At 45.9% G+C, this 15,657-nt stretch overlaps 1 protein-coding gene across 1 annotated transcript; it reads left to right on the plus strand.

Moving 5' to 3' along the window:
* The first annotated feature begins 856 nt into the window (after positions 1-856).
* Positions 857-15,657, plus strand: LOC142312483 (oocyte zinc finger protein XlCOF8.4-like). Its single transcript, XM_075351428.1, has 4 exons — positions 857-1,003; positions 1,087-1,289; positions 1,486-1,576; positions 13,287-15,657. Exons 1-4 carry the CDS (start codon positions 871-873, stop codon positions 13,988-13,990), a joined length of 1,131 nt encoding a protein of 376 aa, XP_075207543.1. The 5' UTR covers positions 857-870; the 3' UTR covers positions 13,991-15,657.

The raw sequence follows: 15,657 nt of genomic DNA on the forward strand, positions 1-15,657 counted from the left end.
TTTGGACTGTCGCTGCATCCACAATTTATAGCAACAGAAAAAGTGACTTTTTGAATGAGATGAAAATGGGAGTACTAACAAGTCTTCGTTCGAAAAATTTCGTATAGTAATGCGATGTATATAAATTGATCACTACCATTTTTGGGGGAACTGTTAATGTTTGCACCATAAGTTCCCTACATTATTAAATATCTTGTAATACTAACTCACAGAACATAAGTGATTAATGTCTGACCTTAAGATTCCCAAGTACTCAACCAGAATATTACTTTATACCGGCATCATGACTCTCGTAATTGTATTGGGGGGGGGGGAGGTGGTTTCACCCCGACTATTATTCTTTCCCTTTAGGTTCTTTCAATATTGGATATTAATTGATGTTCTCTCCGTAACTTTCCTGACCCATCATGGAAGGATATGGACAGGGACAAGATGGCGGAGAGGATATTACACCTCACCCTAGAGATCCTCTTCCGGCTTACTGGAGAGGTGAGAGATTCTGATGACGTCACATTACATCATTCTTATCTATGGGAATAACAGATGGACAGAACTGGAGAGGTGAGGACTCTGGAAATGTCTGGAGTGAGATTTATTACTGTGTCTCTCCATAACCAGGATTACACAGGAGTGAAGAAGACCTCTAGTGAGCGCTGTCAGGCCCCTGTGTCTGAGGGATGGGGAAGACCCCTGAGCCCAATCACGGGGCCTCCACCTCACCCCCCGATACATGAGGACATCAATGACCAGAAGATCCTAGAACTCGCCTACAAGATGATTGAGCTGCTGACTGGAGAGGTGACACTGCTGGGAATGCTGGGACATTATACAGTAACGCTATGAAGGGATCGGGGGTGACGGTATCATTGTATGTGTCAGGTTCCTATAAGGTTTCAGGACGTCACCGTCTATTTCTCCATGGAGGAGTGGGAGTATTTAGAAGGACACAAAGATCTGTACAAGGACGCCATGAGGGAGGATCCCCAGCCCCTCACATCACCAGGTAATAGACAGGACTAAATACACACGGCCTATAATTATCTGTATGTAAGGAATGAATTCAGTCCCTGTATGTGTCTCCTCCAGGTCTATCCAGTAAGAGGACAACACCAGAGAGATGTCCCCGTCCTGTTCTCCCACAGGACTGTAAACAAGAAGATCCCGATGTTCCTCAGGATGTGTCTCCTCCAGTTCTATCCAGTAAGAGGACAACACCAGAGAGATGTCCCCGTCCTCTTCTCCCACAGGACTGTAAACAAGAAGACCCCGATGTTCCTCAGGATCATCAGGTAGATGGAGAGAAGGAGCCATGAAATCTCCTATGATGTGTAGACGGCTGTGAAGGTCTTGTGCTCAGTCTTGTTTTATCCTCCAGTATTATATGTGTTATACTTGTGTAATGAGAGCGGTGGAGATGGCAGGATTAGAGCTGATCATAGATGGGACTTCTCCATCTGTCTGTGACTTTTACAATATTTGTTTCAGGGGGAAGAGCTGCCCCATATTAATACTACAGAGACATATGTGAGGGGTGATGAGCGGAGTAAAGAGGAGATTCCTACAGATAACCGCCCAGGTGAGTGGTGACCACTAAATGCACAGATTCTTCTTATTTTTATGGTCATTGTTTTCAGCTTTGTGTTTTTGTAACTGTATTCTCACTGCTTCAGCCAAAATACACATTAAATATGGATGGAAATGTGTTCCATGTGTTCTGTTCCCACTTCGAGGCGATTGAAGGCAGGTAGTTGGGTAGAGGTGTGCGGAGTCTTACCTTCGTTTTCACTAGGTGGGGCAGACATGACCAGAGCGCTCCAGAGTGGATGGATTCAAATGTACACACGCTGAGATGATGCAACGGTGGTTTATTTTCTCCTCCATGAACAAAACGTGCATCAATACAGTGATCAAGTGGCTGTAACGGTGGTAGTCTTGTGATGGTTGTCCTGGAGCTGCTACTGGTCAAAAACATTTCCTTTCGAAGGCCCAAAGGACAGAGATGTGCTCCTCACAATGCGTTGACGGAAAAGTGAAAGTAACTTGGAGTCAGGATGTGAGGTCACATGTAGGGCTGAAAACACTCCCACAGGCTGGACAAAAAAGAACCAGGGGGACAGAATGGTCTGACGAGTAGATGGCAGCAAAGGACAAGCATGAACGTATATACATTGAATAACGTTAAATAACTGTAAATATGTCATTAAAGATTTTAAAGAAAACAGGTTGGAACAGCACACCATGTATAGATGATAAAACTAAATATTTATGTAAAAGTAAAACTGGAATATGGACATATGTGAACGAAGCTCAGATTCATAAAGTATTTAGACAAATTAAGGCATTCCAAAGTATATTTAAGTAATAAGGAACATACAGATATATTGTAGTATCTTAGTTGTGTGTAGTACTGACAGGAGAATTTTTTATTTATCAATCAAGGAGGTTGAAGACATCTGTTCTCGTTGGCGACTTTATACTCCTATATGAGGAGACAGCTCAAAAGCACCTTCCGGAATCAATGGCGAGAGTGTCTGTTTTCCTATAATTAGATCTTTTTATAGCTATACATTCAAAGGAATCAGCTGCAAACAATGCTTAATACATAAATCCCTTAATTCCCAGCTCACCAGATAAGGAACTTGTAACACTTATCAATTCTAGAGAAGACTTAACTCACTCTTCCACATTGTGGAAACTGTAAACCTGCAAGTGCTATAATTGCAGTATTTCCTTTCCCACACTTCCTACCATCCATTGTGCTGCTATTACTGGATCACTGATGGAAATATTGACCCAGGCTAGAGAAGCGATTGTGCTTCCGATAGTTTGAGGTACACTGTAACTTCTATGCCAGTAGCTATATTTATGCTCCTGATCCTCTGACTCTTAAGTGGGCTTTACACGCAACAATATTGCTAACGAGATGTCGTTGGGGTCACGGAATTCGTGACGCACATCCGGCATTGTTAGTGACGTCGTTGCGTGTAACGCCTACGAGCGACCGCTAACTATCAAAAATACTCAACAAATCGTTGAACGTTGACACGTCGCACGAACCGCCCCTTTAAAAAAGAGTTTGTTCGCCGCTCACAGCCACATCGTGAGGAAGGTAAGTATGTGTGACGTGTAATATTGTGCGCCACGGGCAGCGATTTGCGCATGACGCACAAACGACGGGGGCGGGTGCGATCGGCAGCGACATTGCTAGCGATGTTGCTGCGTGTAAAGCAGCCTTTACTCTCTTAATCTGGTCCTCACCTCTATGCTCTGCTCCAGAAGCTTTTATTGCTGTTCCTGCTTTGCTCTTGGACTGTTTTCTGAGCTTCTTTTTTTAAATCCTTTCTGCACTCCTGGTATCAACTTGGTGACCTGACCTTTTTCTGCTAGCCTAGGGTTCCTGTTTGAGTCCACATCTTTGTCCATAGGTTACAGGCTGAAAGTCAGGGCTCCCCTGGGACCTCATAGTCAGAGTAGTCATCACAAATTTGTGTATATGTAGTCCTTTTTAGAGCTGCCAGGTGACCACAAAGTCTTGCCACACATGACCCTATTTCATATAGTCCATCTTGATGTCTCTTTTACCTACCTGTGGTGGACTTATAGCAGTACGACCCCCAGCGGCCAGCACTTTAGGCATTTATTTTCTTTAAATTACTGTATATACTCGAGTATAAGCCGAGTTTTTCAGCCAACTTTTTTATGCTGAAATCGCCCCCCTCGGCTTATACTCGAGGGAGAGTAAAAAAAAAAAAGCACCACAAAATTCTCACCTGTCCTCCATTCCTGCGCTGATTCCAACAGGCTTCTTCCTGACCGCGGCACACAGACCCCCTCCGTGATCGATGCAAAAGGCTGCCGCATCATACCAGCTAGGAGCCCATACATTCTAGCATCTACTCTGCCGTCATCGCTTTACTGCAGTTGACTATTTTGCGACTGCAGAGCATTCAACTGCAGCAAAGCGATGACGTCAGACGCCAGCGACGGCTCCGTGCACCCACAGCGATCACGGAGGTGGTCTGTGTGGCAGCGGTCAACAAGAACAAGTGAGGCCGGAGTCTCGCATCGCATCACATGCTACGGCCTGACGCTCTCCAGACACGAGTGTCTCAGCTGCATAGAAACACATACAGCTGACCCGTGCCTGTCAGAGTGTGCGCCGTGCCGGGTGATTGTGAGAGTCACCCGCAAATGTGACCCCGGTCTAAGAGGAAGCGCAGGAACAGAGGACAGGTGAGAATATATATATTTTTTTTTTTTTTTGTGTATGTGAACGGCATAATACGCGTAGGGGACAAGAAGGGGACCTAAATGATAACATTACTAAAGGATGGGGCACATTACTAGAGGGCTTATTACAACAGGGGACTTTGCTACAAGGGGCAAGCGGACATTGCTACAAGTGGCAAGCAGACATTGCTACAAGGGATAAACGAGGATGGGGCACATTGCTACAAGGGGCATGCAAGGATGGGGCACATTGCTACAAGGGGCATGCAAGGATGGGGCACATTGCTACAAGGGTCATGCAAAGATGGGGCACATTGCTACAAGGGGCATGCAAGGATGGGGCACATTGCTACAAGGGGCATGTAAGAATGGGGCACATTGCTACAGGGGGCATGTAAGAATGGGGCACATTGCTACAAGGGGCATGCAAGGATGGGGCACATTGCTGCAAGGGGCATGAAAGGATGGGGCACATTGCTGCAAGGGGCATGCAAGGATGGGGCACATTGCTACAAGGGGCATGTAAGAATGGGGCACATTGCTACAAGGGGCATGCAAGGATGGGGCACATTGCTGCAAGGGGCATGCAAGGATGGGGCACATTGCTACAAGGGGCATGCAAGGATGGGGCACATTGCTACAAGGGGCATGTAAGAATGGGGCACATTGCTACAAGGGGCATGCAAGGATGGGGCACATTGCTGCAAGGATGGGGCACATTGCTACAAGGGGCATGCAAGGATGGGGCACATTGCTACAAGGGGCATTCAAGGATGGGGCACATTGCTACAAGGGGCATGCAAGGATGGGGCACATTGCGACAAGGGGCATGCAAGGATGGGGCACATTGCTACAAGGGGCATGTAAGAATGGGGCACATTGCTACAAGGGGCATGCAAGGATGGGGCACATTGCTGCAAGGGACATGCAAGGATGGGGCACATTGCTACAAGGGGCATGCAAGGATGGGGCACATTGCTACAAGGGGCATGTAAGAATGGGGCACATTGCTACAAGGGGCATGCAAGGATGGGGCACATTGCTGCAAGGGGCATGTAAGAATGGGGCACATTGCTACAAGGGGTATGCAAGGATGGGGGCATTACATTTTATTAGTATCTATTTTTATTTTCTTTTAATTTACCGGTAAGGCCGGTAAGTTTAACCTCAACGGTTGGTAAAATCCTTGAGGGTTTCTTGAGAGATGCTATACTGGAGTATAACAAGAAAAATAACCTTATGACAGAGTATCAACATGGGTTTATGAGGGATCGATCCTGTCAAACTAATTTGATCAGCTTCTATGAAGAGGTAAGTTCAAGCCTGGACCAGGGAAATGCAGTGGATGTTGTGTATATGGACTTTTCAAAAGCTTTTGATACGGTGCCACACAAAAGGTTTGTACATAAAATGAGAATAATGGGGATAGGGGAAAATATGTGTAACTGGGTTAAAAACTGGCTTAGTGATAGGAAACAAAGGGTGGTTATTAATGGTACGTACTCCGACTGGGTCTCCATTCATAGTGGGGTACCACAGGGGTCAGTATTGGGCCCGCTTCTTTTCAACATATTTATTAATGACCTTGTTGGGGGCATGCGGAGTAGAATTTCAATATTTGCAGATGATACTAAACTCTGCAGGGTAATCAATACAGAGGAGGATAATTTTATATTACAGGGAGATTTATGTAAATTGGAGGATTGGGCTGAGAAGTGGCAATTGAAGTTTAATGTAGATAAATGTAAGGTCATGCACTTGGGTACAGGAAATAATGTATAATTATGTACTTAATTGTAGATGTCATGATGTATTTTACCTTCTCACTGTATTTGCTGTAATACTATGTCTTGGGATGTAAGTAACCATACCTTCCCCCCATCTCCTGTGTCTCTGGGCCCATAATGCAATTATCTCTTGTCCACACAGCCAGGGGAACTTCTCATTGTTTCGTAAGCAGTGGATAACGCCAACTACACAAACCTGTAGACATCTCGGAGCCAACCTTCTAGAATCTTCTAGTGGGCCCAACCATTGCATAGACCCCCTACCCTTGAGGGGCGGGCCCACGAGCTCAGACAATTCACTCCTGTTTCTAAATGCAGTTGGGAGCTGAGTTTTGAAGAGGAAGGGACCGAGATCTGATTCTGCGGACAGATCTCGCCGTCCAGTGGATTGTGTGGGATTTCTGGGGCTCTGAAGAGGACTATTCGTTGTGATCTGGCACTTTGGATTATCGGGAGGTGCCCCCGAATCTGTTTTGTTTGGACTTGTCATGTGCTGTTCCTGTATTCCTGTTAGTAAACCTGTTGGATCATCCTCGGCCTGTTGTCTCTCTTTGCTCTGATGTACACCCCGTCACAAACTGGTGGCAGCGGCGGGATCAGAGCAGAAGAAATGGAGGACAACGGCCAATCAACGTCTGAAACCAGAACCTCAAGATACAGGAACTGGACTGTGGTGAGCCTACAAACAAAGGCCCGTGAATTCTGTGTCGGCTACAAAGGACTCTCTCTAAGGAGCAACTAATTGAGGCATTGGAAAACGCTTGCCTGCAAGATGGCACCGAGGAATAATTTCCACAGCAAGGGGAGCAAAGACGGGAGCCGGAGGTAAATACCCAAAAAAGTCAATGGGTTGTGTGATACGAGGAGGAGATGGCCTTGCTGGGAGAGGAGACCACCATAGAATATAAGATGGAGGTCATGCGTGGAGCTAAAGAGAAGGAGCGCAGGATGGAGGAGATGGCACTGCTGGATAAGCAGCTCGCTGTGGAAGCCGCGAGAGGTTCCAGACAGACTGTAACCCCAGCACCCATCATGAGGCAACTTCCCAGGGTGTCCCGCAAAGACTTCAAGCAGTTTAATGAGGCTGCTGGTGACATTGAGGGCTTCTTCCAGGACTTTGAGCATCAGTGTCGATTAATGGAAGACCCAGAAAGGGAACGCGTCCGGCATCTGGTTGGGCTCTTAGAGGGTGGAGCTGCTGCAGCCTATAGAGCTATGGACCCTCGGTGGAACTGTGAGTATGCGGATATTAAACAGACTATTCTAGAACATTATGCTGTAACGCCAGACACTTACAGGACTCAGTTCCGTACTTTAGCATGTGATGAGGAAGTGTCCTTCAAGATGTATGCCCACAAACTCAAACATCTGTGGCATCGTTGGCTGGAGGCAGAGGAGGCCTTAACCTTGGAGACCGTCCTCCAGGTCCTCCTAAAAGAGCAGTTTTACTTCAAGTGCCCCGCTGAGATCCGTGAATGGGTGCGTGAAAGGAGACCAGCCACTGTGGAGGAAGCTGCAGCTCTAGCTGATGAGGCTCTCACCATCAAGCCTCAGTGGAAAAAACTACTACCCAGTGAGAAAAAAACCACCAACCCCCCAACGCTGGCGGCCCCTGGTCCTTCTGGCCCCAATGTTCACCATCACCCTAGACCGTCAACTCATGGGGACCTTCGTGTGACTGTGCCTCGCATTACTCATGCTCCACCTTTGGGAATACGACGTGGAGGAAGAATCCCAGAGCGCAGATGTTATGGGTGTGGGCAGCCTGGGCACATGCAATTCCAATGTCCAGGTGTTCGGAGACAGAACAGCTACAGACCGCCTTTGCCTGTTCATTATCTACAGACACCTTCACCAGGAGAAGAGCTGGATTCTGTGCCTGATGACTTGCCAAGTGACTCAGATATCCTGGCTCCCCTACCCGGAGTCTATGGGGTGCGAGCTCCAGCCACCTGTTCTTCTGATCTTCAGGACAAACATCTACAGGAGGTCGTGCTGGATGGCCAAAAAGTTGTTGGCTTCCGTGACACTGGGGCTTTCCTCACCATTGCCGATCCCCGAGTAATTCAACCACAAGCAATTCAAAAGGGACCAGGAATTGCCATTGAACTGGCAGGAGGTACCCAGAGATATATTCCAAGAGCGAGTGTGACCCTGGATTATGGCTTTGGGGCAAAACAATGTGTGGTCGGTGTGATGAGTGGCCTCCCTGCAGACGTTCTTCTAGGAAATGATGTGGGGAATCTTCATTGCCACTTTGTCGGTGCGGTAACCAGAAGTCAAGCCAAGAGAGCAGCCCATGTGGACGTGTACAACCCATCCATGGAAATGAGGCCACCAGAACTGCCATTACAGCCGGTAAGTGATTCTTCTTGTGGGGATAATATGAATGTTACTTGTGATAAAGTTCAGTTTAGACAAGAAGTAGAGACTGACCCCACCCTTGCTAGTTTTAGAGCCCGAGCTGAAATAGGTCAGCTAGGGGAGAACGGAGAAAGAATTATCAGAGAAAATGGACTTCTGTATCAGGTTGCCAATGCCGACTCCCTAGATAAGCCCTGGACTTATATCAAACAGCTGATTGTTCCTCAGAAGTACAGAATTCCCCTATTACACCTGGCTCATGACATTCCTACGGCTGGCCATCAAGGCAAAACCCGCACCGAGAGACGATTGACTCAAACTTTTTATTGGCCGGGGATTTCCCAAGCAGTGGCGCATTTCTGCCGAACTTGTGACATATGTCAGCGTAGAGGGCGACCCGGAGATCACCCAAAGGCACCCCTGCAACCGCTCCCTATAATAGAAGAACCCTTTCAAAGAGTAGCTGTTGATATCATTGGACCTCTGGCTAAACCAAGTAAATTTGGAAAGCAGTACATTTCTCACTGTTGTGGACTATGCCACCCGATATCCAGAAGCCGTGGCCTTGTCAAGTATCTCTGCAGCCAAGGTGGCCGAGGCCTTAGTTATTATTTTTACCAGAGTAGGATTCCCCAGTGAGATTTTGTCGGACCAAGGCTCCCAGTTTATGTCAGAGTTGGTCCAGTGTCTGTGGCGCACCTGTGGAGTACGAGCGATCCGAACGACCCCGTATCATCCCCAAACAAATGGACTTTGTGAACGATTCAACGGCACTCTGAAGAATATGCTGAGGGCCTTCACGGACCGAGATTCAGACTGGGAGAAGTACCTACCCCATCTCTTGTTTGCCTATCGGGAAGTTCCCCAGGAGTCCACTGGGTTCTCCCCCTTTGATCTACTCTATGGAAGAAAGGTCCGAGGACCCTTAACCCTGCTCAAGGAATACTGGGAGGGGCAAGTTGAAGATACAGGAACCCCTGTTGTCCCTTATGTCCTAAAGCTGCGAGAAACCCTGGCCCAACTTGCTAGTTTTGCCCAGAGTCATTTGCGCATGGCTCAAACCAGACAGAAGATATGGTATGACCGTAAAGCACGCTATCGGGAGTTTGTAGAAGGACAACAAGTCTTAATAATTGTTCCCCATCGGCAGAATAAACTGCAAACCACATGGGAGGGTCCCTTCCGGGTTCTCAGAAAACTGAATGATACCAATTACCTTCTTGCTTTAGATGATTAGGGGCTAAGGCAAAAGACTGTCCATGTGAATATGATTAAGGAGTACCATGACCGGAACATTCCAATGATAGCAAGCTGTCTGTTGGCTTCAGAAGATGGTCAAGAGGATGAGGACTCTCTACCTGATCTCGTGGAAGCAGCAAGAGCCCCATCCACTATGGAACAGGTTCCCCTGGGAGATCACCTGGACTCCTTACAGAAAATCCAGATGCTGGAAGTGCTTCAACAGAGACGGGCTGCTTTCTCATCCCAACCAGGTCGAACCACCGTCACCCAACATCATGTGGACACTCAGGGCATCCGTCCCATACAACTGGCTCCTTACCGGGTACCTGAATCAGTTCGAAACACCATGCAGCACGAACTGGAGGAGATGTTACAGCTTGGGGTAATCCAGGCCTCCCATAGCCCTAGGGCCTCCCCTGTGGTGTTAGTACCCAAGAAGGATGGGAGTACTCGATTTTGTGTGGACTATCGGCGACTAAACGACCATACCGTCAGCGATCCTTACCCAATGCCTCGTATTGACGAACTTCTAGACCGACTGGCTGGGTCCCGATATGTCACTACCCTGGATCTCAGTAAGGGATACTGGCAGATTCCTCTAACGGATGAAGGGAGAGAACGGTCCGCTTTTATAACCCCCTTTGGTCTGTATGAATTTCTAAGCATGCCTTTTGGAATGAAAAATGCCCCGGCCACCTTCCAGAGAATGGTGGATCAGATCCTCCGGAGGTGTGGTGACTTTGCTTGTGCCTACTTGGATGATATCGCCGTTTTCAGCCACACATGGGAGGAACATCTGAATCAAGTAGCCATTATTTTGAACCTGATTCTTGCAGCCGGCCTAACTATTCGACCTGATAAATGCCAATTGGGGATGGGTGAAGTCCAGTACCTAGGGCATAGAGTGGGAGGAGGGAAGCTCCGTCCTGAGCCTGCCAAAATCCAGGCTATTAGAGACTGGCCTGTACCCCAAACTAAGAAACAAGTTATGGCTTTTCTGGCCACTGCCAGTTATTACCGAAAATTTGTTTCTCATTTCAGTACTGTGACCAAGCCTCTTACCGACCTGACCAAGAAAACAATGCCCCGGCTGGTGATCTGGACCCCAGCCTGTGATGAGGCTTTTAACCGGCTGAAGGACGCTCTGGTCTGCGATCCTGTCCTGGCTGCTCCAGAATACAAGCGGAGATTTATTGTGCAAACGGACGCCTCTGCTTATGGACTGGGAGCTGTCCTCAGCCAGGTGAATGCAGCTGGGGACGAACACCCCATTGCCTACCTCAGCAGGAAACTGCTGGACCGAGAAGTGGCCTATGCAACTGTTGAAAAAGAATGTCTGGCTGTAGTGTGGGCCCTTAAGAAACTACGGCCGTATCTGTATGGACGGGAATTAACTGTGGTTACTGATCACAATCCCCTCACCTGGCTGAACAGAGTCTCTGGGGACAATGGACGATTACTGCGATGGAGCCTGGCTCTGCAGCCCTATAACTTTACCATACAATATAGAAGGGGCAGCCAACACCAAAATGCAGATGGACTGTCCAGGCAAGAGGAGCCTTGAGTCCTGTCAGCCATGCCTGCGTGTACTTAACCAGCGACCTGTAGAGGTCCCTAGTACGTACACAAGTTGGGAGGGGAAGGAATTGTCATGATGTATTTTACCTTCTCACTGTATTTGCTGTAATACTATGTCTTGGGATGTAAGTAACCATACCTTCCCCCTATCTCCTGTGTCTCTGGGCCCATAATGCAATTATCTCTTATCCACTGCTTACGAAACAATGAGAAGTTCCCCTGGCTGTGTGGACAACGCCAACTACACAAACCTGTAGACATCTCGGAGCCAACCTTCTAGAATCTTCTAGTGGGCCCAACCATTGCATAGACCCCTTCCCTTGAGGGGCGGGCCCACGAGCTCAGACAATTCACTCCTGTTTCTAAATGCAGTTGGGAGCTGAGTTTTGAAGAGGAAGGGAGCGAGATCTGATTCTGCGGACAGATCTCGCCATCCAGTGGATTGTGTGGGATTTCTGGGACTCTGAAGAGGACTATTCGTCGTGATCTGGCACTTTGGATTATCGGGAGGTGCCCCCGCATCTGTTTTGTTTGGACTTGTCGTGTGCTGTTCCTGTATTCCTGTTAGTAAACCTGTTGGATCATCCTCGGCCTGTTGTCTCTCTTTGCTCTGATGTACACCCCGTCACAGTAGAACACTGAGTAAAACAGACACCGAAAAAGACTTGGGTGTATGGGTGGATGGTAAACTTCACTTTAGTGGACAGTGTCAGGCAACTGCTGCCAGGGCTAATAAAATAATGGGATGTATTAAAAGAGTTATAAGAGTTCATGAAAAAAAATATAGTTCTACCTCTGTACAAGTCACTAGTGCGACCGCTCTTATATACTGTGTACAATTCTGGTCACCGATATATAAGAAGGACATAGCTGAACTGGAGAGGGTGCAGAGAAGAGCCACCAAGATTATTAGAGGAATGGGGGGGGCTGCAATACCAAGACAGGTTATTAAACTTGGGGTTATTTAGTTTGGAAAAACGAAGGCTTAGGGGGGATCTAATCACAATGTATAAATATATGAGGGGACAGTACAGAGACCTTTCCAAAGATCTTTTTACACCTAGGCCTGCGACTGGAACACGGGGGCATCCGCTACATCTTGAGGAAAGAAGGTTTAATCATAATCACAGACGAGGATTCTTTACTGTACGAGCAGTGAGACTATGGAACTCTCTGCCGCATGATGTTGTAATGAGTGATTCACTACTAACATTTAAGCAGAGCCTGGACGCCTTTCTTGAAAAATTTAATATTACCAGTTATGTATATTAGATTTTATGACAGGGTGTTGATCCAGGGCACTAGTCTGATTGCCGTCTGTGGAGTCAGGAAGGAATTTTTTTCCCCATTGGAGCTGGTTTGCCACATTGTTTGTTTTTTTTGCCTTCCTCTGGATCAACATGTTAGCCTATGTGTCCACGGTAGAATGTACCTGCGGATTTTTCTGCATGAAAATCCGCGACTTTCGCGGCAAATCCGCACCCGCGGATTTGCCGCGGATTTTGATGCGGATTTCTTTTTTTTTCCCATTCTATACCCAAAATCCGCAACAAATAATTGACATGCTGCAGATTTTTCCGCATCAAAATCCGCGGCAAATCCGCCGCGGAAAAATCCGCAGCATGGACACAGCATTTCTAAAATGCCATTGAAATGGCTTGGAAGTGCCGCTGCTGCAGATTTTCGGAAAATCCGCGGTAAATCCGCGGCAAAATCCGCGGTAAATCCGCAGCGTGGGCACATAGCCTTAGAGTCTCCCTTCAACCTTAAAAACTATGATACTATGATACTTACCTGTAGATGCTGCATTTCCCACCCTGGGCTTATACTCGAGTCAATAAGTTTTCCCAGGTTTTTTGTGGTAATATTAAGAGCCTCAGCTTCTACTCAGGTTGGCTTATATTCGAGTATATATGGTACATTGAATAATTAATTTACAGGGCACTTTCTATTAAACAAAACTTGTTTGAAAACGTCTTCCTATTCTGAGTTAGTGTACGTCTCAATGAAATTCTGTTGAATACCTTGTAATTTGTATAAGACATTTTTAGATATATAAAAGTAATTTGTTTTTATTCTTGATAGATAATTGTATCAGAAGCTCAGAAGGACATCGCATCTCTTTAGATTATAAAGCAGAAGATCATGGTATCACACAAGATACATATGAAAAGGCTGCCATTGTGCCAGATACACCCTCAGCACTTCACATCACACCTCTATCCTCCAATACTGATCTTTTCAAAAAGGTCGTATCATCTGATTCATCACAGAATGTTAAGAAGCCATTTTCATGTCCAGAATGTGGAAAATGTTATAACCAGAACTCAAGCCTTACTAAGCATAAGAAAAGTCACACAGGGGAGAAGCCATTTTCCTGTTCAGAATGTGCAAAATGTTTTAAAGATAAATCAGATCTTTTCAGGCATCATAGAATTCACACAGGGGAGAAGCCGTATTCATGTTCAGAATGTGGAAAATGTTTTACTCAGAAACCAGGTCTTATTAGACATCTGATAATTCACACAGGAGCAAAGCCGTATTCATGTTCAGAATGTGGGAAATGTTATAGTTTGAAATCGAATCTAGTTATACATCAGAGATGTTGTCATTCAGAGATGATGCCATTTTCATGTTCAGAATGTGGAAAATGTTTTAACCGAAAATCAAGTCTTGTCGCACACAAACAAACTCACACAGGAGAGAAACCATTTTCATGCTCCGAATGTGGGAAATGTTATACTAGGAAATTCAATCTTATTAATCATCAAAAAAATCATATAGATTAGTAACTGTTTGCAAATTCAGAATTTGGGAAATATTTTAGCTACAGATTAATTATGAATTATGATTTACTTAATTTTACTTTCTACCCTGTACTATGTATACTATATATACACTGAGGAGCAAAAGGGTAACAATGTTTTGCACTTGGGACTTTTCAGGCTCCATATCTCACCATCCACTTCAGCTATGAGCGTGAGATGACCTTTATTATAGAAAATCATCTTGGCTTCTCATACATAAATTTGACTTGCATCTATTTAGCATATGATTAGGTATGTAGATTCTTGTCATGTTACAGTTTTGCTACTATAAATCAAAATGTAAATTTGTATAATTTTGTTAATCCACCTTTTGACTTTCAATACTGTCTGAATCCTTCTGGGCTCTTGATCAGATTCTAACATGTCTTGATCGAAATCTGATCCCAGTTCTCTTCTCCACATTCCCAGTGTTGGTGTATACTGGTCAGGTCTCTTCTCCACGTTCCCAGTGTTGGTGTATACTGGTCAGGTCTCTTCTCCACGTTCCCAGTGTTGGTGTATACTGGTCAGGTCTCTTCTCCACGTTCCCAGTGTTGGTGTATACTGGTCGGCTCACTTGGCTATGTATACAGCTTTTTCTTCAACTCTATCCACAAGTGTTCAAATGGGTTGAGCTCTGGGGACTGTAGCAATCCAGCACCTTTACTTCATTGTCATTGAACTATTTCTTCACTAGTCTCTGTATGTTTCTCCTCATTTTTCTGCTGAAATGCTATTCTTGACCTTTTCATACCCTTAGTATTTGAGTGTTGAATTAGCTCACCTTGTAGGATCCTCACATATAACAGCATTGAGACCACCATCTATCCTGGTCAAGTAACCAACACCTTTGGTTGTAATACACCTCCATATCATCAGGATTCCTCCACTAAACTTGACATTTCCTTCATTTTCTTGATCCGTTCGCCCCTTTTCCCCTTGTTTCTTCCAGACCCATTTGCCCCCATCAGAGCCGGCTATTGACTTTTGTTTCATCGCTCCAAATCACCTGTTTCCAATCTTCTTCTTTCCACTTTTCAAACTTTTTTTGCAAACTCGAGCCAACGCTTCTTATGATATTGTAGTTGAGGCTTCATCACCTTTTTTCGAGCCACCATTCCAGACTTGCGTAACTTGTGTCACTCGGTGCTTTCATGGATGTCTGTGATCTCACTATTATGAAGCATACGAGCCAACTCCACGGCCGGGTGTCTCCAGAACGGATAGACCTTGTGATGAGACGACTTGTTGACTCCGATATTTTGCCTGGACGTCACCTCTTGGCTTGTGAATGTATTGATGTACTTCTTTTCATATTCTTCCAAATATCATGGCCTCACATAATGCAGTTTGGCAATTTTCTTGTCAGAAAGACCGCTATCGATGAGCTCGATGAGTTTGTTTCTCTTTTCTTGGGAAATCTTCTTCACGGCGGCTCCTCGATTCAACCCAGTGACCTTTCACTTTGGAATCAGCCTAATAACACACTGAGCTATTAGGGAATGTGAGAACAGGTTGTAATTTGCAGTATACAGGAACCAGGAGCAAAACGGTAACAATGCAGTGACCTGACAAGAATCTGCATCACTAATGCTAAATAGCTACAAATCACATTTATGTATGAGATAGTCAAGATGATTGTGTATAAA

The sequence above is a fragment of the Anomaloglossus baeobatrachus genome, chromosome 5, assembly GCF_048569485.1.
Source record: "Anomaloglossus baeobatrachus isolate aAnoBae1 chromosome 5, aAnoBae1.hap1, whole genome shotgun sequence".
Classification (NCBI taxonomy): Eukaryota; Metazoa; Chordata; class Amphibia; order Anura; family Aromobatidae; genus Anomaloglossus; species Anomaloglossus baeobatrachus.

Excerpts from the sequence above, each read along its gene's own strand:
- LOC142312483 (XM_075351428.1), top strand. The coding sequence starts at position 871 with ATGTGTCAGGTTCCTATAAGGTTTCAGGACGTCACCGTCTATTTCTCC. Across the intron at positions 1,004-1,086 it reads CCAGCCCCTCACATCACCAG|GTCTATCCAGTAAGAGGACA; the intron begins GTAATAGACAGG and ends TGTCTCCTCCAG. Across the intron at positions 1,290-1,485 it reads ATGTTCCTCAGGATCATCAG|GGGGAAGAGCTGCCCCATAT; the intron begins GTAGATGGAGAG and ends TATTTGTTTCAG.